The 25,004-nt window shown below is 39.6% G+C and overlaps 1 protein-coding gene across 6 annotated transcripts in view; it reads left to right on the forward strand.

The window, feature by feature from the left end:
* The first annotated feature begins 644 nt into the window (after positions 1-644).
* Positions 645-25,004, forward strand: part of atp2c1 (ATPase secretory pathway Ca2+ transporting 1) — a 323,636-nt gene continuing 299,276 nt past the window's right edge. For 3 of the 6 annotated variants that reach the window (XR_010930282.1, XR_010930281.1, XM_067600368.1), the window contains exons 1-6: positions 645-1,238; positions 14,885-14,989; positions 15,900-16,016; positions 22,611-22,700; positions 23,807-23,842; positions 24,092-24,153. Coding sequence is in view for 4 of the 6 variants with exons in the window: in XM_067600368.1 (XP_067456469.1) it covers positions 1,152-1,238; positions 14,885-14,989; positions 15,900-16,016; positions 22,611-22,700; positions 23,807-23,842; positions 24,092-24,153 (497 nt within the window). In the remaining 2 variants the exon portion in view is untranslated. Of the gene's footprint in view, positions 1,239-1,269; positions 1,395-8,739; positions 8,761-8,936; positions 9,176-14,884; positions 14,990-15,899; positions 16,017-22,610; positions 22,701-23,806; positions 23,843-24,091; positions 24,154-25,004 lie in introns of those variants that run through there. The other 3 variants (XM_067600371.1, XM_067600370.1, XM_067600369.1) reach the window with 3 other exon arrangements.

A 25,004-nucleotide genomic window follows, 5' to 3' on the forward strand; every position in this document is an offset into this window, starting at 1 on the left:
GCCAAGACTTGTGACTTGCAAAATAGTGACTTTGTTCCAACAAAATGTTGTAAAATGCTGCTGTATAAGCTATTTTGTAAGTCAATTTTATATTTTATTGCTCATTATATGATGATTCAAGGGCTACACTAGAAAAAAAATTCTTAATTACTGAAGAGTCTTTCTGGATGAATTTTATAAAATAAAAACAAAAACAAAACTTGAGCTGTGTTTCTGGAAGGAAACCTTTTGTGTGGCTGATTTTATGCAGAAGACAAAGATCTTTGTTTGTGCTCTAATGTAAGAAGTTTTGTTCTTGTCTATGTTTGACAAAATGTTTCACTACTGCAGCTGTATTTTGGTGTCTTGTAAGTCCAAGTAAGCTGGACACTTGTACATGCATGACATGCTCTGTAAAGCACTTTGAGTTGCCTATAGGTATGCATGTATATATATATATATATATATATATATATGAATATTTAAAGATCCCCTCCAGACATGCATTAAGACATATAATAATATCCTGCTTGGAACAATAATGTGTGTACGATTTGTTGTTTTTTTCCACAAAAACAGTGTAATTACCAGGTTAAAATCCTTGAAATTACACATTCTCCTTCTCCTTCATTAAAACTTTAAGAATCTATAAATTTGCAAATAGATTTCTAAAGTTTTCCTGCTGGGCACCAGATGTCTCCTCCACCACTGTAAAGTCCATTCTCAGTGTTTGTGCACTGGAGGCTTCAAGTTTACACATCACACTTGTGTCAGCTGCATACTGGATCACGATTGGCTCTAAACTAGCTGTGATGTCAAAAATCCTGCTTGTAGGCCCGCCCATTAAAATCTGATATTCAGTGAGCTCAGAGAAACTTTCCCAGTTTTCAGTCTGCAGACACCCATCAGTGAGGATCAAACGTCCAGCTCCAGGAACAAGAAGCTTCTGAGTGGACGGGACTTTAAAAATTCTGCTCTGGATCAATTTTTGTACTCCATGTACTGTTGCTTATCATGTACTGCTGTTGTTTTTTTCTTGAAATTTATCCTTGAATATAATTTTTAAAAATTCTTTACACAAAAATAACATAGCCTATTGAAAAGAGAATTTATTTCCGGTGCACATCGCGTCGTCACACGGCGTTTATTTTGAAACTCTGTCCGGAAGTGCCATGGCGGCTGCCGTCAGTGAGCTTGACACGATGGACTCTGTCCGCGGTGGGATTTCACGGAAGATGCTGAAGAAACGGGAGCTGCTGGTAAGTTTAACGTTTATTGACTTTTCCCTTATAGAATATAGAGTCATTACGGGACAGAATCCTCCTCCCGGTTCATGAAACGGTCACATTAGTGACACCGACTCCTCCGGAGGTTGATACCCGGCCAGGGCGGCAGGCGGGCGGCAGGTTTGTTGGGTGAGTTTCATCCCGGAGTGGAGATCTGTTTTCGGCTGTTAGCCTGCTGCTGTCACCGCGGGACGCCAGCTATGAGCTCCGGGGCTGACATGGCTGTTTGTTGACATGGCTGTGGACGAGTCTCTCCAGCACATTTATAGTTGAATTAATAAAATGTTGAGTCACTGTCTCTGGCTCTGTTCGCCCATGTTGGGTCTCACTGAACCTGTTAGCTAACCGGCGGAGGGGGGCAGCTAGCGAGCTAACTGTGGCTAACATGAACATAAACGTCCCGGAGAGTGTGCGTGATGCTGCGGGGAGTGTGCGTGATGCTGCGGGGGATGAGCTGAGCTGAGCTGCTCCCTGACATGTTGTCCTGATGTTCAACATTTATATTATACGACCAGTAGGATCCTGGTCATGAGACAGCAACATCAAGTTAGTGTGGCTAAACAGTTAATATCATAGCTTGTTATTTCCTGGCGTTTATTAATAAGAACTCCAATAATTAGATTAATCGATTGGTCGATCAACAGAAAATTAATCGGCAAAGATGTTTATAGCTGCAACTATTAGTTGAACTATGAATATTTCTGAAAAGGTACCAAATAGAGCTCAAACGATTAGTCAATTAATCAATTAGCTGATTGACAGAAAATTAGAGCTGCAACAATTAATCGATTAGTTGTCAACTATTAAATTAATCACCAACTTTTTTTTGACAACCAATGAATCATTTTGAGGTAATTTCTTAAGAAAATTTTCCAAATTGAGTTTAATTCCTTGAACACTGCTGCTCATTGTTAGTTCAGGGCAGTGGATAATTCCTGGAACTCTGCAGTTCATTGTATACTTGGCCGTGGTGAATTCCTGGAAGACTACAGCTTTGTCATATGACAGTGAACTGAACAACTTTGGGATTTGGACTGTTACTTATTACTTGGATAAAATGGGACTTTTAGGACATTCGATAGAAAAAACAATCAAATAATCAAGAAAACAATTGTCTAATTAATTATTAATGTAAATATCCATTAGTTGCAGCCCGACAGTGGATAATTCCTGGAAGACTACAGCTTCTTGTTTATACAGGGCAATGGATTAAAATGAATCCAACACTTTTGATAATCAGTTTTCCATTTATCAAGTATAAAATCGAAACATTTTCTGGTTCCCACTTGTCAAATGTATCTGTGTGTTTTCCTCTGATTTATATTAAACTGAATACGTAACATTTGAAGGGTTGCGGAAATTTCTGGATTCTAAGATGCGTCGCTATGCGGACGATTCTGAATCGATTCACAAATCTGTTTTTTAAATGTTAGTTAATAGCATGATGTTGACAGAATGAAAAAGGCGGAACTCAACTGTGAGGGCAGCGCAGCACCTGGACGGTCTACAGCGAGCACATGCTGGAGTTATCTCGTAGTTCATCTTCAAAACAGGCAGCAGTTACAAGCATTTTTTGACTTAATGACTAAATAATTACCTTTGCGAGACAAACATGAAACATATTGTGAACTTTCTACACTCACTCAGAGACTAACGTTAGCGGAGCAGCAAACTCCAGCAGTAACGAACGAGACCAACTGACCAACAAACACTGCAGCATGAAATAACTTAAACCGACGGTGAGGTGAAGAAAATAACTCGGTGCTCAGAAACCCTGCAGCCGCTCAGCGTGTCGGGCAGCGATGTCTTTCCTCGGAGCTGACGGAGCAACACAGCAGAGCAGTCTGCCTCCCCCTCAGTCTGTTGCATTGCAACTGGTTATTCAGTTAACCGTATATCTTAACCGTCAGTTATGTTCCATGTTGTATTTCAGTGCATGAATGGTTTGGCACCCAGTATACTGGAGCAAGAGACTGAAAACAGAGCCTCCTTTTCTATTCATCCAATCGAGAATTGATTCTGAATCGAATTGTGCACCCAAGAATCAATTCCCAAAGATTCACATTCTCATTTATTTGAGGTTTGTTTTAATAGCTTGTGATGTGCACTTGTTATTATTTTCATAGCTTATACTAAATCATACTTGAATAGGTGAACATCAATAACATCACTCAACATCTCCGCATCTGAAAGCTCTCAGCAGCCTCCAGATCATGTAAACAGTAATGAGCTGTGTGATACTGGATTAATGTGAATGACTCAGCCGTACAGCGAGAAACACTCTGTTGTTGTGTTGACTGTAGGTTTCACCGGTGTGTGTGTGTCGCCTCCGTTGCCATGCTAACATCTTGTTTATTCCTGGTAGAGTGGGACACAGAGACACATATAAGCAGCTTATCTCGAACAATAACACCATAACCAGGATCTGAGGCGGCGTTCAGGATGTGAATCACATTAAAAAAACCCTCTCATTTAAAGGTGCAGTCAGCAATTCTAACCCAATACACTTTTTCCAGTGAAAATCTCTTCACGGTCTGCTAGCTGTCTGTTCTGTGTGTGTGTGCTGTTCATACACAGCTTTGGCTCTGTAAATGGGGAAACAAGCAAAGTGGCTCAACCTGAGCCTCACTACACTATTCCAGCCAATCAGCAACAGGGAGGGTTTGTGCTCGTGCACAGAGCAGGGAGAGGTCATCAGAGCAGCTGTCTGTGTCTGTGATGACACTCCAGCACCCCGCTGAACGCTGGGGGAGGGCTGGCAAACTGGAGAGTGTAACCCCCCTTTTTTTTTTTATTAACTTTGCATCCATTCGTTCACACTGAGCAGCGGAGCCTCTGTGGACATTTCCTGATAGCCGGTGAACTGCCCTCATGCTGCGTGAGCTGAATGTTTGCTCGACGCAGCTCGTGACAGCGGTGGAGGATGTAAGTCAGTGTCAAGTTAACGGAGAAAAACCTCCTCTAACACGCACGGATGGGTGAGAAGTGCTGAGAGGTGGCGTGTATGGACGGACTGTTGTCTTCACGTGAAATGAACCCTCATGTTAACATCCGAGCCCTGAAGGGAAGGCCGTATTTGTTTGGCTGTTGAGTTCAAATATCAACAATCTTTCTCCAGAACGACTGACTCCACCTTAAACCCTGAGACTGTGGCAGAGCGTGGTGTGTTTGTTCTCGTCATGTACCTGCTAAAGACAGATGTGCGTCTCCGTCTCGTGTGTCCGCCGTCCACTCGCTCCTCCTGTTTGTGTAGAGCAGCATCCTCTCAGCTTCCCAGCCCGCTGCTGCTTCCTTCCATTAAACTCTGCTCGTGTCAGTGTTCGGGTCACGCTGATGAACGGCCTCCGCAGCAGCCTGTTAGTCTGGTTTGGCAGCGTTATATGTCAGGAAACATCCACTCAGTGTCTCCCTGTAATCCTTCTGGACCCTTCTGAAGCTTCTGCCACCGACAAGACGGAAATAAGTTAATCAGAAACATGAGAGCAGGTGTTTTTCATTTCAGACGGATCCGGCAGCTGAAAGCAGAGAGAGGTTTCTGTTAGAGCTGAGCTGCAACCACCCAATGTTTTCATTATTGATTAATATGCTGATTATTTTCTTGATTGATCGTTTGGTTCATAAAATGCCAGAAAATGATGAAAAATGTTGATCAGTGTTTCCAAGACGTCCTCAAATGTCTTGTTTTGTTCACAACCCAAAAATATTCAGTTTACTGTCAAAGAGACTAAAGAAACCAGAAAATATTCACATTTGAGAAGCTGGAATCAGAGAATTTGGACTTTTTCTTTCTTAAATTACTCAAAACGATGAATCAATTATCAAAATAGTTGCTGATTAATTTAATAGTTGACAACTAATCATTTAATCACCTAAATGTCGCAGCTCTACTGTTGATTTCTCTCCGTCTGCAGTCGTGTGTAAATGTCAAAAGATGTAATGAAACAGTTTTCTACATAAACAGGTTTATAATAGATAGATCTGCAACTAACCAATGTTTTCATTATCAATTCATCCGCCAATTTTTTCCTCAATCGATTAATCGTTTGGCCTGTAAAACGTCTGACCGTCACAAGTTTCTATTGTCAAAGATGACAATAATCTGACCAAAATCCAAAGATATTCAGTTAACTATCTCGTACGACACAGAAAAGCCTCAAATCTTCACGTCTGAGAAGCTGAAACCAGTAAAGTTTTAGCATTTTTGCTTAAAAAATGAATGAAACGATTATTGGATTATCAACAGTTACCAGTTAATGTTCTGCTGATCGACTAATCGCTGCAGCTCTGTAAACAGAGCAGCTGCCAGTATTTATCTCTGATATGATGCAGTTTTATTGATGGACTGTAAGGATCAATAATTCACCCTCCCAGTGAAGCTACAAACTGATCTATACCTGCTCTAATAAGAAGTTTGATTCATCGCCACGACTGTTTATAAAGGAGAGAAACTCAAAACAAAGCAGAGTAAAGAAAAGATCATTTTTAGCCGTTACTGACATATTGAAATATGTCTGGATTGACCCTGATGCTGAGTTCATATTTCTTGTTCTGGCAGAGCAACAGTTGAAAATAACATAGATCATATTTAATTGAAAAAGGACATGAACTGTTTTAGCTTTAATGTTTGCAGCACTGTTGAATCTTTTATTTGGTGATCGGAGAACAAAGGCAGGCGGCTATCTGGGTGTAACATCATGTTCTGTAGTTCAGAGACGCTCAGACTTTCTTTGTATTTTCTGATGTTACTCATTCATAAGAATGTGGTTTCAGTTAGAGATGCATCATAACATCGGTGTGTCATTGTTATTGGCTGATAAAGGCTTTAAAATTAAATATCCACATCTTCCCAAAATGAATATTTCTGCTGATATGACATGCCTGATATGCTGCACCTGCTGCTTCTTCCCACTTTAACCAGAATAACAAACTGGGAATCAGCGCTCAGTGCCTCCCACCTAGTCTCGGCCCTCCATGTGGATCCAACCGGAGCGCCGAGCCCGGACTTGTTATTCAGGTTAAAGTGGGAAGAAGCAGCCGGACTGTCGGGGTGAAACAGTCCGTGGAGGAGCTGCTGCGTTTGGCTGCACAGATAGGTAACACCTCGGATGTACCACTCTGTTTGAAAAAGACTTCTTCTTTTTGGTTTATAACAGCAGTTGGCTACCAGAGTATTAGCTGCATTACTGCCACCGTCTGTTTCAGAGTGTAGACCAGAGATTAAACTCGGTATCGGCAATCGAGTCGAAAATGAGTCGGAAAATATCGGCGTATCGGATATCAGCAAAAATTCCAATGTCGTGCATCCCTAGTTTGAGTGAATCCTGTCAGCCTTGTTAGCGTCATCGTCCCTGCTGGGTTTTACTGCGGATCACTACAGACTATAAGCTGTCATTAAGTCATTATGACAAGTTATAACCACATTCCTCTGACAAGTCTTTACATGTCAGGACTTTGTTATCCAATCAGACTGTAGCTGAAACAAAAACAAAAAATCATCACTTTGTTTTTTTTTTTGGCTAATGTGGTGACTGTTTAGTCTGTTAGTTAGTTGAACTACTTCACTTCTCATATTAACCAACATTAAACCAACAAAAGCTTTTCTGTCAGACATAATTATAAACTGAATATGTTTGAAACTGTTGATCAAGACATTTGAAGACAAGAAATTAAATTAATTTCACTATTTTATGACATTTTATAGACAAAAAGATTGATTGGGAAACTAATAGTTAGATCAATAGATCAGATTAATAGTCTTCAGCAGGCCCCAGTATAACAGCCTCATACAGGCTGGGAGAAGTTGGTGCCCAGTTTGCTTCTGATGCTTTTATTAAAATGCAGATTTCTTTACCAGATCTGAGCCTGAAGCTAACTGTAGGATATCAAAACCCTCCATCTCTTCTGTTCATTTCACCGCTGTAGATCGTGAGTTTATATCCAGACATACACACCTACATATTGACATTGTAGGTGTGTATGTCGTCAGGTCCTGGTCATAAAGCCGTTACTACCCGGTCTGTTGATCACGTCTGTCTCTCGTGCTTTATAGAAACGCAATGTGGAGGTGAGAGTGTGATGGAAATATGAGTGTGTCTGCAGGGATCTGGCACTCAGCCCGCACCGACTCTCAACCAGCTAATAGACTTTGACCTGGATCTAATTGGGACAACTGGGAAAAGATGATAAATCCTGCAGATTGTAATGAGGACAGAGTGAAGTGAAGGCAGTTTGACTGGTTTCCGTCTCAGACCTGGTCCACTCATGATTTGCTTTTTCCACTTGTTTGTTTGTTTCACTTTTGCATATTTTATATTAAGCAGTCAAATGAGGCCTGTTCACATCACCCGGCCCGGGTAAACAGGAAAAATAGGACCTTTTTAGATATCTATTCATGGGATTTTTTAAAGTTTTTAACTTATAGAAAGGTAGCGGTGTGCACCAGACCAGGTGTAGGATGACTGATTCTCCCAAAAAGCTCCCGAAACATTTAAAATGTAAATTCTGTGTAAATATATAGTGTTTACCTCAGTGTCAGAGAGAAGCAGCTTTTACATGAGAATATACAGTACGTATCCTGTCTGAAACGGACATCACACACAAACAAATATTCACATACCTGCACCATGATGTCAGCAGGATGTAGTCAGTTTTAAGCCCATAACCTGCTTTCTCCTTTCAGTCTAATAAAGTTTTATGAGCTTTAATCTCATATACAGATATTTTATTATTATTAAGTTATTAAAAAGGGTTTGAACAGACTATCTCTATCTAAAGGAGACATATTATGCTCTTCTATTTTCTGTTATCTATATCCTGTTATGACGTCGGATGTTAAACACGGTCAAAACTGGATGCAAACGTATGTAGAAATGCTGCCTGCAAGTCAAAAGTCAGGGCTTCAATCTGCTCTGTTTTTCTCTATAAGTCTGTATATTTTGACTAAAGGATTATTTGACCTTTCACAGAATGTACTTAAAAGTCTGTACTGGTGTGTCCTCCAGGTGAGACTACATCTGTAAATGTTCGATATCTCTTTGTCTTTGTTTCCATTGTGTCTGGTTTTCTTGCTTTTCTACTCAGACAAGCTGTTTGCAGCACAAGTGAGTACTTGCTTGTTGTCAAAGGAAGCTCTGATAAGGTCTAATCAGCACCAGTCACCCTCAGTGTTTTCCTCTAGGAAGTTGTTACTCAGTAAGATGGAGCCGTTTGTTTTCCTTCCTCCTTTTACTTTTCACAACTTGTGCAAACTGTTGTTTTTATTTCCTGTCGACTTTGTGACATTCTGCTCTAATTAAACAATGTGATCAGTCTGTCGGTCGTCACCTGAGTCTGACAGAAACTCATTTGTCATTTTCCCTGAAGTTTAAATCTATTGTAAGTGTATTAATTCACTATAATACGTTGTTGGAAACACTGACGTGTCTGTCACGTCTCTGAATCTGTTTTCTCTTTTCTGTTTTTAAAAAGCCAACAGATCCTTAAAACATCCAAAGCCGTAAGTAGTCTCGAAAACAGTTTCCATTTTCATTATCAATCAATCAATCAATCAATCAGTCAATCAGTCAACCAATCAATGTTACTGTCTTTATTGATTTGTTTTTGGTCTGTAAAGTGTAAAAAAATTGTGAAAACTCCCAAAACAGTTTCCTGAAGTCCGAGGCTGTTAAAACCTAAAGATGTTCACTTTAATATGTCAAAAGAGAGAAGCTGGAACAAAGTGACGTTTGGCAGTTTTGTTCGACTCTACAACGAAACTCTGAAAAATGCCTGTCGCAACTTCCTGCAGCCCGACGTGATCTTATCAAACATTTCAGTTTGTCCAACAAGACCCGAAGATGCTCAGTTTGCTTCTGTGTTAAGAGAAGGAAAAGCAGCAAATTCTGTCATTTAAGAAGCTGAGACCAGCAAAGGTTTGTCTTTTTTTTTTTTTTAATTATGAATTGATTAATCATTGTCGAGCTGCACTGAAAAATTAATTGCTCAGAAAATTAATTGCAAACTATTTTGCAAATCGATTAATCATTTTGAGTCATTTTTAAAGAAAAAAACAATTAAATTCTCTGATTCCAGCTTCTCAAATGTGAATATTTTCTGGTTTCTTTAGTCTCTATGACAGTAAACTGAAGATCTTTGAGTTGTGAACAAAACAAGACATTTGAAGACGTCATCTTGGACTTTTTGGGAAACACTGATCAACATTTTATAGATCAATTCAAAGTTGAAGGACTTTTAAATATCTTAAGACCCCTTTCAACCAAAAGTTCCAGGTAATTTGGAACCAGAGGAACTAAGAGCATCTGTCTCCACAGTAAGAATGTTGATGGTTATTTATTTCTGCTTTAGAACGTAACAACATGAAACAATTAAAAAATAACACTTTATTTCACTGGCTTTGTTTTCCATACCGCAGCTCCCTCTCTTCATTCACTTTCTAGAGGGCTTATTTGCAGACATTTTATAGATCAAACGAGAAAATAATCGTTAGTTGCAGCCCTAAATCATTGCACCTTTTAAATATTTGCTAATTAGCACTAAACACAAAGTACAGCAGAGGTTTAAGGGATTGTTATTGGTAGATATTTGGTCATAAACATATTGGACAAAGTGAAATTTTGATGATGATGCAGCTAGAAGAACAGTCAGAGGACCAAAGTTATTAGAATACAAGAATACGACATTCTCTTGTTTCACATTAACAGTAAAGTGCAGATGGATCCACAGTCAGCCTGCGACTGCAGCGTCCTCCCGTCCTAAAGAGGGCAAACTGGGATTCTTTATCCGGGATCCTCCTCTAAGCTCCGCTCGCTCAGAAACAATCCTCTCAGCCTCTCAGCCTCTCCTCACAGGAGGCCTCACCTCTGCCCTCCGTCCACACAGGACGCTTTCTGAAGCACAGTACGGATGTTTGCTCAAAGGAACGAGGGCAGCGGAGGATGTGGATGCTGCTGTCTGTCGTGTTTGTTTGACTCAGGCCTCGTGAGGAGTCTGCATAGTGAGGCGAGGAGATCCTGGACGTCCACCTGTGGCTCAGCTAATGCTAAGAGGCTGAGTGTCGGCTAATGCTTTGATCTGAAGAGAGCTGAATCGTCTTTTCTTGCTCGTGGCCTCGGTCTGATCAAAGGTGATTACTTGGATATTTTAGCCCGATCAATACTAGATGTTTGAGGCTGATGCTGAGAGCGATATTTAGGAGTTTGAAATAATCTGATAACTGTATATTGGCTGATTTTTAAAATTGAACTGCAGATTGTCCACCTTAGTGTGTGTTTCCAGGTGTGTAAAAAAAAAAAAAAAAAAAAAAAAAAAAAGTATAAATCTTTTTGTGTATCCAGAGGGGCTGATGATGTCACTGATGATGTCACTGATGATGTCACTTAAGTCGGTTGGGGCTGAAGACTATAAGTTTGATAATGAGGTTAGCAGACCTCTGTAGCTCCTCGTCTCTGCTGGAGGTTAGCAGCTCCAGGCTACATTAGCCGCTACTAGCATAACACACCACAAACTCCCACCCAACTGTTGACAGTTGTAGTTGCATTGTGGGTAATGTAGGAAGAAGAATGCATGGAATAAAAAAAGAAGAGTTGTTCTCAGAGTTCAGAGCTAAATTGTTGGAGTACAAATAAACAACAATCTTGATATGGATCCTTAAGATTTGTTTTTTAAAGAATTGTAATCAAGAGACATACTAATCAGGACATTTCATATCTGAAAATATTATTGCAACTATTTTCATCATGAATTAATCTTTCAGTTTTAAATGATTTGTCTCTAAAATGTCGGAAAAAAAGTGAAAAATTCCTGTTTTAATTTAAAACAGCTCAAGGTAACATGTTCAAATTACAGGTTTTATTCAACCAAAAGTCCAAAATCCAAAGAAAATCAGTTTTACTGCCAAAGAAAAGAATAAAATCCTCACATTTAAGAAGCTGGAACCAGTGAATATTCTGTATCTTTGCTTGAAAACTAGCAAACGATGAATCAATTATCAAAATAGTAGTAATAAACAAACAACGATTCATTAATTAACTTATTGTTGCACTTCTAGTTGAAAAATAGACCTAGTTTGTTATGTCTGTACTGCAGTTTGGACCGATATATCTGCATCTAATATCAGCTGATTCATCAAGAGAAAGGAAATTCTTCTTTTAACGGTTTTGTTTTGACGATGGTCATAACATTTTATTTACCTACCTCATTACTGGCATCTGGAACCGTAAATATCTTCACCGCTTATTTTAAAGTGAAAATAAAAGATAAAAGTATTAAACATGTTTGCCCAAACAGCCTGTAAATGTCTGCTGGATCTCTTTGACCTACTTACTGTACTTACAGTGGAGTAGATGACTATAATAGACTCTGTATATTCATCTACTTCATACTGTGACTATAATCAACATTTTGAGTGTGTTCACTTTTCATTTTCACCCCTAAATGAGTAGTTTTGGTTCATTTGATTAGAACCTGTGCAGGTCCCTGGAATCTGTTTTTAACGTTGTGTTGCTGCATCCTTAAATCCAGTTGGATGGATGGACGCTACACAAAGACCCAGAACAGTAAAATTAGACATGGAGAGTCTGGAGAAGCTCCGTCAGATGTGATTTTAATGTATTGAACCTTGATACGAAGTGTTTTCCTCAGCTTTGAATGCTTGTTGAGATTCTCAGCCTTGTTTTATTAATCTTTGATCTGATGCGCTGTGCTTGATTTAGTCAAAGATCTTTATTTAACATGTATACTTCATCTTGGATATTTAAAAGCAGTGAGGCATCTGTCTGGTGTGTATATCTGCATCATTGTGTCTTTGTCTCGTTTACTGGACGGTATGAACTTGTTCTAAATTAGAGAAGTGATTTAGCAGCATTTTCCTCCGGTTCTGGCTCCAGCTGGTCTGCGGTGACTAATAATGTTTGTTCTCCTGCACTAGTTTCCTAAAGAGAAATATCTTTGTGTTTGCAGACACTGTGATACTGCTGCACTTTGCTGTTTTTTAATATTGATGAGGAAACTGGTCTTCAATATTAGGTTTTACTTGACATTTTAAGGTCTTAGCAGGTCTGAAATTCGCATCCGCCGGCAGGTTTGTGTGACCGTTTGAAGCTCCTGTTCTGTTTGTGAAATGTGGTGAACGGAAAATGTGAGAACTCCTCACAGGTATCACATGTCTCCACCTGCGTTTCACCTCAGCAGCGTTGAACCTGCGGTGATCCCGCCGGCTCGAGCAGCTCAGGTTATTGCATCAACCCGGGTTGCTCATCCATCATTACTGAAAACTTTTGCTCTGCTGAATTTTCATGCCGCTGATTAAGTTTGTTTATTTATCACATTCAGCTGCCGGGGTGGGAAATTTCCATCACGCACACACACGATCCACCAGCTGAAGGCTTTTCAGCGCTCAGCATTTAGTCATAGTTTTCTCTTCTTCAGACTCTGGCTATGAAAATATTGAAAGTAGATGAGAAATACCAGGAATTCAGTCACCGCTGTAGCTGCAGGACAGAAACACAAGTTTATTCTCTCCCTGCCCAGCAGCAAGTACACACAGCCTTACTGGTTTGTACAATACTCACACCAGTTATCAGTCGCTGCAGTCGTTCCTCCTCTGCATGCTGACCTTGAAGTAACACCAGCGTAGAGTATCTCTACTGTCAGATACGGACGGTAAAATCAACAGTACTTAAAGTTCAGCTGAAGCAAATGAGGCTTCAACAGTCCTGAGACCTGAACCCGGACCGTACCAGCCCCCTTTCAGACCCGACCTGATTGAATTTGACACTCAACCTTGAGATCTGAGTCTGTATGAATGATCTGCCTCACAGGTTAGAAGATGAGCTTATAAAACAAAATCACTCCAAAATAAAATAAATATGAAAGAAGTAACAACGTGTATCTCATGTCCAGAGTCTTTGTTCTTGTTCGCTGGTGTTTTGACACATGATGATGAGTAGCTTTTAGAATGTTGGCATGAAGTCACATGACCTGAGTACTTGACCCGTCCTCCTGTCAGTGTTTCTCATGAGATAAAGTTCATCCACTCACAACCCCTCAACCCCACAGCCTGTCAAATCACTGTATCCCCCCCGGGCGAGTTTACATTTCCTAGGATGGCCCGCCCCCTACTCTGCCTCCCGATTGGCTGACTCTGATACTCTTACCCTGACCATCTCGCTCTTCATGCCTAAACCCAACCACCCTAACCGACGAAGGCAACAAGTACCAGCCAGTCTGAGGTAGAGTGAGTGGGCGGGTAATTCCGTCGCCATCCTAGGAAAAAAAAAAAAAACATCCCCCAGGATACAGACACTGTTTAAGAGTTAATAGCTCTTCTTTGTGACATGAAAAATGAGCTGACAAAGTAATGAAGGTTTTTTTTTTTCTCTTCATTGTGAGTGAAAGTGAAGAGAAGCTTTGTTCTGTTTTTACACCCTAAGAGGTTTTTTTGTTTTTGTTTTTTTTTTCATCCTTTTTGTTTCCTGCTGTCTTAAAAATGCTGCCAGGGTGCTTTCAGCTTCCTCTACATCCTCCTTCCTCTCTGGAGGGAAATCATCATCATCATGCGTGTTAATAGTCAGGTTGTTTGAAGCTGTTGGACACCAAAGACCGTCTGAAAGTTGTTTTTAGCTTTTTCACACTAAACAGACATGTTGTACGTTTGTTTTGCAGTATGAATAATAGTAACAGAACTGTTGTAGTAAACCAACACATAAATGTTCTGCTTTCTCCCAGATGAAGTAACCAGATTCCTGTGATCTTCTCTGATTTCCAGGTTTGCTTAGTGACTGTTGATATAAAGTTGTGTTTGCAGGTTGATTTCGCTGTGATAACACTGCAGGTGCAGCCGGATCGAGTTGTTTGATGTTGACTTTTTGATGTTGTTTGCTATGCGTTCAATTCTGAGACACAATCAATAACCGATATAACATGTCACTTGGTGTTGAATCGTTTTTCTGTTGGAAACGGGTTGCTGAGGTCTGGCGATGTAATAACAGATCGATCGATTGATTGATTGATTGATAGTGTTTATTGTTTCTGGTTGAAACTCTTTTGCTCAATCTGCTGTGAACTTGATCAACCTGCTGATTATTTTCTGGTTTATTGGATTAATCGTTAGTTGTGTGCGATATCAGGTGATAGTGAAACATTCCATTATTAAATGTTGTCAGATGTTTTCTTTTGTCCAACCAACAGTCCAACATCCAAAGATATTTACAGCGATATAAAACTGAGAAAAGCAGAAAATCCTTGAGAAGCATTTGAGAAGTTAGAAACAGCAGATTTTTGGCATTTTGACCAAAAAGATGATTGACTAATCGCTGCAGCTCTACAATCTGCAGATCTTCATGTCTCACAAGAAAAACAAACAAATATACAAACATACCATGAAACAAATATGTTCAGTGAGACAATATAACTGTGTCTACCACAGTTTCTACAAACTCTTTATAACTTGTTTGCTCTCATTGTTTTTTTGCTGGTTGAATCAGTTGAAGTTTCCTGACTGTCGAGACAAACCTGTCCCGTCTGCTCCTCTGAGCTTCTCCTCTGCAGATAAATGTCCTCCAGCTCTGTGAAGGAAGAAGTTGTTTCAGTAAAGTGTTTTTTCTGTGTGTTTTGTGTCGCAGCTTTCCGAGAGACACCCCTCCAGTGAAGATGAGACCATGGTCCCGGTACTAACCTCCAAAAAAGCCAGTGAACTCCCCGTCAACGAAGTTTCATGTGTCCTGCAGGTACGCAGCCAACCAGAAGTTTACCATCATATTTATTTGTACATCCTGAAGAGACAAATGTTTAAAAGCAGTGGACCTTTTTTACTATGTGAACTACTACAGAGAAACTACTTTATTTCATGTGAATATTTTGACACATAATCTGAATTGTGGACCAGGCACAAGACGTCAGCAACCAAAATACAAGTTAAATTAAAATTGGTGCCTTGCTAGTGAGCTTGTTGGCTTTGTGTTCCCATCTGCAAAAGCTCATAATTAAATGCAGTGGTGAATAAAATACCAGCTGAGTAAATGAGCTGGTACAGAGAAAAGAAAACAGCCTCTTATTGAGAGCTATTATGACTAACCTGCGGTAGCGCGTTAGCGGTTAGCCCTGTGAGTAGTCTCTAGTTCACCAAACTTCAAGAACCAAATATTTTATGAAGACACAAGGATTTAATCTGCGGTGCCATTTTCTGCTTTACAAAGTTACTGCAGTTTAAAAAAGGATCAAATGAAGCGACATCAGTATGATATCTCTCTGTTTATCTAACAGATGTCATATTAGCCCTTTTACCCAGATTGAGACAAATCTGCATCAAACTTACATTAAAAATAAAATAAAAACTGTCCTGTGTCATGTATAGCACCACTGACATGCCAGTTGATTGCATTTCTGAGTAATTTGTTTTGTTTTGAGACATGAATTCTCCATCTGTTCAATCAGGGGAAGTGTTGGACTGTTAGCTAAATACAAAGTGTTGTATATTCTTAGATTGTACTACATCTGATGCACGACCATATTAAATGTCTAGGTACTTGCTGAGGTTTAAACAAGAAACTTGTCCCCGTTTGTCACCAGTTTAGAAGGTTTCTGTCTGAGAATGAAGTTAAAATATTGAACCGAGCTTTGTTCTGTTGGTGCCGGCAGGCCGACCTGCAGCGGGGTCTGACCCAGGAGGAGGTGAGCCGGAGGAGGAACTACCACGGCTGGAACGAGTTTGATATCAGTGAAGAGGAGCCGCTATGGAAGAAATACATCTCACAGGTAGCACACGCACAACATTTAAATATATAAATATATGTCTGATACAGAAACGTGATTCAAAGGGAACATTGTACATGTACATGAACATTTCCTGGTCTATATTTATATTCTGAGGCTCTGTAACAAAGGGAAAACCACTATGACATAGATTCCAAACCAACATCCTGTAAAGCTTTAATACATGTGACAGTCTATTCTTTCCCTCTCTAAAGTCGACAGATTATGAGACAATGGGCCCCTGAGCATAAACATATATAAGACCCCCCGTCCTCCCTACCAGCCCTTCACCTTGCGTCACTCGTGGTTGTTTTATTTTGTGTCTTTTCAGTGACATTTTGCAGGTTAATCATTAGTGCAGCTGTTGGTTTCAAACTGCACCTAAACTTCAGTATTTTCTTCATGATGAGCTATTCTGCTATCAAACATTTACATTTCTATTGTAGCATAAATACACTGTGTGCAGCTGTGTTATGTAGAGAAAATAACCCAAAATATTGTTGATAAAAATAAATCAAACTCGCTATGGGCAGATACTCAGTATTACAGGATCAGTGGCAAAAAAAACATGTGAGCCTACTTTTAGTTGAGGACTTTGGAAAGTCAAAGAGAAATTATATTAACTGTCACTTCAGAGTCTCTGGCTGTGGGGCCCCTCAGGCCCCCGCTGGGCCCGTACCTGGGAGGCCCTTCAGTAATCTCTGTTGGATGCATGTGTGGCCCAGAATCCATATTTGTTTACCCTTTTGTGGTGTTTACTTTCAGAACGTATGTGGCAGTTTGCCCTCGCTCGCTTATCTGATAGTCCATGTTGAAACTCTTATCTGCAGCTGAGTCTCAGGAAGCCCTTCACACATCCAGCAGCAGCAGCCTGAACGCAGCTCCTGGATGAAGCTAAAATACTATTTTTATCTCGTGCCTGATAAAATGTCTGGAGGCTCATAATGTTCCAGAGTGTCATCGTTTTGTCATGAGAGAGAGAGAGAGAGAGAGAGAAGCGAGATGACCAGGAACACGGTGTGATCTCTGACTGCACACAAGAGCAGCAACACGTCTAAGAATATCACAGGAGACACTATTGACTGTTGTGTTTTTACAACATTTGTGTTATCGTGACACACCGATGAAATGACTCACAGTAATGGCACATATATGTCCTGCAGCTGATATTAGCCTTCAGATGGAAGAAACATGATAGTTGCATAACACATACTGTGCATCAGGCCTTATTTTGTCAAAGATATTTTTATTGAGCAGTTTGGTTCATAAATAAATGACTAAGGCTGCAAATTTTGATGCAGATTTTCTGTCGAACAAAGCCCAAGATGACGTCTTCAAATGTCTGGTTTTGTCAACAACCCAAAGATAATCAGTTTACTGTCATAAAGGACTAAAAAAACAAGAGAATATTTACATTTGAGAAGCTGGAATCAGAGAATTTGAACAGTTTCTTCTTAAAAAATGACTCAAAATGATTAATAAATTATCAAAATAGGTGGTGATTAATTTAATAGTTGGCAGCAAATCGATTAATCAACCAATCGTTGCAGCTCTACATAGACAGTGAGTCAGTTGTTGCTCAGTTTAACAATTATAAAGCCAGATGATGTGTTATCCACTCAATATTCAGTCAGTACATCATAAAAATGACTAATTGAAAAAGAAAACTTGAACAGTAACAACAACAAAATAAACTGAAAAAGAAATAAAGGGTAAAAAGAAGAAAAGTCTCTGATAATGTGAAATGTTATAGATGGTTTGTCGTCTAATTTTAAGCCGCAAAGTGCTTAATGAGGGTTTGCCAAATTCTATTAAACTGAGTTTGTTTTGAAAGCAAATCAAATCTTTTCTAACTGTGAGCAGCTGATTAAGTCATCCAGCCACATCTTAACGGTTTTATGTCTTTGCTGTAACGAGGGCTTGCATCAGTCTTTTTTAATCTATTAAATATCTTCTGTCACAGATCATAATATAAACAGAGCATTTCACAATCAGTAAAACCTGCTCTGTTAATCATTATAAACATAATGTCTGGTTTTAAGGATATAACAGCGACAGCTACACCAGTTATATTTTTAAAGGAGTGATTCAGACAATTTCACCTTTTTTTATAAATGTTTCAAAGGGGGAAAAGTTTTTAACTGTCAGTCGTTCTCTGGATATTTGTTGTTTTAAGTTTTTCAACTTCAGGCTGGAGCTAAAACAATTGATTGACAGATAATTAATCAACTATTTAAAAAATGTTTAAGTGTCAAACATTCAGTAATCCCTGTTTCTCAATTGTTAGTATTTTCTGCTTTTCTATTTTTTACATCATTGTAAACAGAATGTCTGTGGGTTTGGGAAAACAAGATTTCTGAAAATGTGACTTTGGCTTTTGGAAACTGTGGTCTACATTTTTCATTATTTTACAAATGACTAATCGAAAAAATAATCGAAAATTAGGCTAATACTATACCTGATTTTCAGCATTGATACAAAAACAATATTTCTTACTTCTTTTTTTTGAGTTTATTTAGATTTCCCCAATTTATGCAGTCTCCCCTCCCTCATCTACAAAACAGAAACCCTCAACCCCAATGGAAACGCAAAACAAGACAGGAAAACAAGGTCAAAACCTACTGTAAGTCTGGACCATGTGTGGTCAATGTGCATAATTGTGACCTCTGTCCTGCTGAGAGGGAGCTGTGCTTTGGGCTCCATTGTAAACGCTTCCCTCAGGATGTAATAGAAACTGTTAGCGCTGATTCATTTTGAAAAAGCAATGGCTAACGGGGAAACTCCAACTTCATCACTCAGTCAGTCAGTGACAGACATTCGGGATTACAGGGCCGGTCCATGGCTGGTCCAGCCAAAAAAAAAAGAAAAAACATACACACACACACACACCTTCATCCAACATGTAAAACAAACAAACTCAATATCTTCATATCTGATCAAATTCAAGGAAGTGCGTCAAATATAAACAGACATAAACCTGTTTCATACATAAGTCTTTCAATACAGTTTCCATCCTCAACTTCAACAATACAACAATTACTTCTTTGCACTATTTATATCCTGTTTACAGCTCACAGAAACTGGTTCACCAGTATATTGTCATTCTTGTGCATATTTCTGGAGATTGTTGTGACATAATTCTGTTCCAGTACATTGAGAGCCGCTAAACCAGTCAAATTCCTTTTATGTGTAAACATACTTGGCTAATAAAGATGATTCTGGTTTAGATTCTGACCACATTAACATCATGTCCCAGGTGTCATTATTATCTATCTTACATCCTAAAAACAAAACAACCTCGAACTACGTTAAAATTTAAAGTCCACGTTTTTTATGTACTTATTGCTTGGAATATGACTTTGTTCTTTTCAATCGCTGATACTTTTCGTTTTTTCAGTGTAGTTGAATATGTGGATTTCCAATGAAGTTTCTTTAATACAGCTAATGAAGAAAGAATAACTCAACTACACTGATGCCAAACTGTATCCTGTGATATATCTTGAAAAAACACAAATTAAATGGATTAAAATTAAGTTTCATCCCCAATATCTCTAAGCAGTATTTTAGATCAAACCAAATCTTCTTAAAACTAAACTTCTTTACGTTCCTACTTCTCCTACAAAATCCTTTTCATAACAAAATGTAGCTAAAGTTCTCAAATAAAAAACTTTATCTTGAAACCAGGAGCCATCTGATCAAAGACTCAGTCCTGCATCAAGCATTTAAAGTCAGATTTCAGTACATGACAGTTGTAAATACTCTGTTTTTATCCCAGGATGTGTTTCATTTGGTACAAAAAACTACTAGAAAGTCGGAGCTTTCCTCTAGCAGGCAAGCTGAATGTAGGAGCCGTGTCTGTCGGATTTGAGCGGTTAAATAATGGAAGCAGCCTGGGGGAGTTTTGTCCACATGAACTCTGACCAGGACAGAAACTGCTGCTGCTGCTGTTGAGCCAACCAGCCGGAGGAAGGAAGGACGAGAGGCCTATGTAAGCAGCCACAGAACAGAAAGGTTAAATATAGAAACCTAGAAGGAAAGAAGTAGAGAAGGATACAGAGGACTGAAGGAAAGGAGTGAGGAAGAGGAGGAGACGGAAGAGAGAAGGATAGAACGAAAGCTGCTTTGAGAGTCATCTATATGGTCAATTCTGTCATATGTACAGTACATATAGAGGATTGAAATGCCGTTTCTTTTAGAGCTTGGTGTAGGTCAAGGACTAAACAAAATAACAAAGGGTTTAACAATACTAGGATAAAAAAAAAGTACCAAGAATTTAAATATTTATAAGTTAAGCTGGAGGTTGGAGGGGTGGCAATAACAAGGCACAGATCAAGAACAAAAACTGTAATGATAATAAATGTAGTGCAAATAGTGATGAAAGAGATGTGCAAGTAATACCTTATCCACAGGGTGAGTAATTAGCAGCAGTTTTACAGTAGTATTCTGTACAAAGTGGCTGATACTGAGTGTAGGTGTGTGTGTGTATATGTTTATATAAAAAAGTCTTGGGGCTGGTGCTGTTGGAGGCAGAGGGGAGAGAGTTCAGCATCCTGACAGCCTGACAGATAAAGCTTTTAAGCAGTCTTGAGCAGGCTCGGAGGCTCCAGTTTCTTCTCCCAGATGGCAGGAGACTGTGAGGGATGGGTGGGGTCCCTCGTGATGCTGGTTGCTTTGTGGACCAGGCGGATGTTGTAAATGTCCAGGAGGGAGGGGAGTGAGGCACCAATGATCTTCCCAGCCACGCTCACTCTGCGCTGCAGGATCCTGCGGTTGAAGGCAGTGCAGCTCCCAAACCACACAATGATGCAGCTGGTCAGGATGCTCTCGATGATGCCTCGGTAGAAGGAGCACATGATGGATGCCTGGGCTGTTGCTCTCTTTAGTTTCCGGAGGAAGTAGAGACGCTGCTGGGCTTTCTTTGCCAGTGATGCAGTATTGTTAGTTTAGGAGAGGTCACACCCAGACATTTGGTGCTGCTCACACGTTCCACAGCAGAATGATTGATGGTCAGCAGGGGATGTTGGGTGTGGGCTCTCCGGAAGTCAACAACAATCTCCTTTACTTTCCGTACATTTAGGGAAAAGTTGTTATCTTTGCACCACGTGGCCAGTTGGTTCACCTCTTTTCTGTAGTTTGCTTCATCATTGTTACTGATGAGACCCGCCACAGTTGTCACATCAGCAAACTTGACGTGAAGTGGTTGGAACTGTATTTTGGTGCACAGTCGTGGGTCAGCAGGGAGAAGAGCAGGGGACTGAACACGCATCCTTGGGGGGTCCCAGTGCTCAGTGTGGTGGTGCGCGATGTGTTATTGCTGATCCTTACTGACTGTGGTCTCTCAGTGAGAAAGTCTACTCACAACCCAACTTCAAAAAATGCAAACTATCCCTTTAATACTGTGTGTAAACAACAAGAGTGGATACTTTTATATCCAACAGAAACAATAAAAGCAGGATTATGTGATTTATGTCTGTTTGTCTTTAATGAACACCACAGACCTGCCTCATGGTTGAGGTTCGTTGCAGTTAAACTGTTTTACCCTAGTTTCTGCATGTCTCTGTGTCAGTGGAAGTTACTCCAGCGTGCATCATGTTGTATTGTGAGCATGTAGATGTTAGACAGCAGTGACAGTGAGTTTGGGGATGTATAGTAGGAGTTTCTGTGGTTTGTCGATTAAACAGTGAAGAGTTAAAGAGTTCCTGCCGCTTCTGCGTTCAGTCGTGTCGTCGACGTGGAAACCGGGTCATTTGGATGCTGGAGCTGAAAATAGAGCTGGAACTGTTGGCCTGCTTTACTCGATGAGCTCCGCCTCTTCGCTACGGATGACTGACACTTTGTCCACACATCGAGAAGCACGCACACACACACTTGTACTTGTCCCCATTATCCATAAAAGTCTTCTTCTAAAATGGCCTAATTTTGTAAAAATGTCCTTTCAAGAATGTGTCCTCACTTTTCAAAATGTCCCCAATTTTCCAAAAATGCTTTCACTTTAAAATATGTCTTCGCTTTCGAAACATGTCCTCACTTTCAAAGATGCCCCCACTTTGCAAAAATACCCCAAAGTGTCTTCACTCCTAAAAATGGCCCCATTTTCTAAAAAGTGTCCACGTTTAGAAATGTGCTCACTTTTCCAAAATGGCCCAATTTTGTAAAAATGTCCTAATTTATCAAAAATTTCCACACTTTCAAGAATGTCTTCCCACTTTCCAAAATGTCCTCACTTTGTTAAAATGTCATTCCTTTATTAAAATGTCTCCACTTTCCAAATACGTCAAGAATTTTCAAAATATTCCAGTTTTTTTTTTTTAATTAATTTCCTTACTTTCAAGAAATGTCCTCGGTTTAATAAAATGTCTCTACTTTCTAAAAATGTCCTCACTCCCTAAAAATGTACCTATTTCCTAATGAAGTCCACACTCTCTAACATAGACTCACTTTCAAAGGATGATCTCCGAATGGTCCCCACAAGGATAGAAATGGGAGAACGCACTTTAATCAGAATATAGGTCGCTGTCATTGATCATCCATTATATTGTGACCGACCTCGTTCACTGATGTCATAACCTCTCTGTCTCTCTCTCTCTCTCTCTCTAGTTCAAAGACCCTCTCATCCTGCTGCTGTTGGCGTCGGCCGTCATCAGCGTTCTCATGCACCAGTTTGATGATGCCATCAGCATCACTGTGGTATGTTACACACTTTCAACCACGCTTCTCTTGTTTTTTTCCCTCCTTCCCTTTGAAAACACCTCAGAGACCTGCACTTCTTAAAGTTATTATTAGAAAAAGTCACTTATGGCAGCGTCAGCAGCAGCAGAGAAGATGTAGATACTTGTTTGGGAAAAATAAGATGAGATTTTTTTTTTTTTCCAATCCCAGTGGGGAAATGTTGCTGCAGTGAATAATTACATTGCTAATGCGCAGGATAAAGAGAGAAAAAGGGAAACATTAAAGAAAGTTTGTCTGATTATCAAAATATCTGAACATGAGTCAATGCATTAGCAGCATTTTATTGTTGTAGCTGCTGGAGGAGGAGCTAGTTTGAACTGCTTCATGAGGGTCACAAGATAAATCTGAGAGGTCTAGAGATGATAGATTGGACAGGAAAGAAGAAAAAACAGTTCTGCTACATAAATTTGGTTATTTTCATTCAAAACTTTTCTTAAATCTTTGCATTTTTGTGAAATATTGGAGAGTTTTACCTCTTTGGGCCTTAAACAGTTACTTATTTGAAACCATGTGAGGGGAAATATGTCTGCAAACAGTTCATGGACATCTGAAACATGACAAAGACAATTACACACTGATTGTTTTGTAAGAGGCCACAAGTTTGGGAACCAAATGTTATTTTATGTAAAATCTTGATCTGAAAAGTAACTAAAGCGGTCAAATAAATGTAGTGAAGCAGAAGATCTTTCCACCATTGCTGATAGAAATTATGGACAAAACGTCTAAAAAAACTGGAAATATCCTTTGAACAGCCACACAAGAAGCTGTCACATCATCATTATACTGTTTACATATGAATTTGGTGTGTCGAGATGTGTTTATGTAGTTTGTCTAACAAAGATGACGCTAAATAAACTACAGCAGTACATTAAGACTCATTTACGTCACTAAATCTGACTGATTTAAAAACATGGATAAACCATTGAAACCACTGTGTGACTTTACTGGGTGACTGAATATAAATGAGATTCTGGCTCGCATCACTGTGGTCTTTGTGGGTTTTACTGGTTTAAATAGTTGTCAGATGTTGAAGCTTAACCAGCTACCTTTCTGTCTCCTAACAGGCCATTATAATAGTAGTGACAGTTGCCTTTGTCCAGGTGAGTCCTGTATGTGTGTGTGTTAGTGTCTCATAAATGTTGAAGGATTCTTGGGACCACAAACAATGAGCCGACATTTACAGTGTGAATCTTTAAGTAGTCTGCTGCACATTTGGTCGTGTGTTGTTGTGTATGTATGAGTGAGTGGATGGAATGTATTTTCTATTTGTTCGTTCATACTTTTCGCACCGCTCCAGCTGGTTTTTGTTTTGATAACTCTGTCCTCCTCCTGTGTGTGTGTGTGTGTAGGAGTATCGCTCAGAGAAGTCTCTAGAAGAGCTCGGGAAGCTGGTGCCTCCAGAATGTCACTGGTAAGAGTTAAATCCATCCTCCTCTTCTTCTTCTGTGGTCCTGTTGATGTGGTTTAGTCCAGATTAACAGGCAGAGCACAGCAGCAGTACTGGTTTATTTTTGTTTATTGATTTTCTTTGTATATCAAGTCCTGATATTTTCTTCTCCCATATATGTAAATAGAGGATATTTGTGTCCCTTTGCTAAGAAAACAAAAGTCCCTTTGGTGCATTCCTGTTTGTGTTTCCACCACATCTGAAGAACCATGAAGATTAGGAGAATTAGAGCGATCATGGATGTAATGAGATGCAGTTTTCACAAGGCCTGGGCAATAAAACGATACCGATATGTACCAGTGATAGACTCTTCATCAATAGCAATAAGAAAACTGTTCAATAGTTTAACTTAAATGCACTAAATGCAAACCGCCATGAAAGCACATAATGATTAAACAAAGGAAAGCAAAGGTCACATGAACAAAGCCCAAGCGTGCTCCCTCGCTGGGTCATAAACAGCCCATCATATCCCCTGATAATGGAGCGTGCTACGAGTGACACGCAAACAGCCAATCATTTAACAGGTGTTGTTCGGTCGCACCATCGACACGTGACACAGCAATAATTATCAATAATTATCAATCGACTGAAATGAAACATTTTATCGTGATAATTTTTTCAGCCAATCTTGTGACTGTGATGTTTAAATGGATGTACATTAATGAGTAATAAAGGAGACTTCAGATCATCTGTCATCAAAGTGACAACCTGCTGAGACTTTTATGGTTTTGTATTTCAGCTTCGGTACGTAAACATCGACTGAAACGGCAGATAAAGATCTCGGCTGCACATACTCTGTTTTCGTCTCGCTCTAC

This window comes from Thunnus thynnus, chromosome 10, assembly GCF_963924715.1.
Source record: "Thunnus thynnus chromosome 10, fThuThy2.1, whole genome shotgun sequence".
NCBI lineage: Eukaryota > Metazoa > Chordata > Actinopteri > Scombriformes > Scombridae > Thunnus > Thunnus thynnus.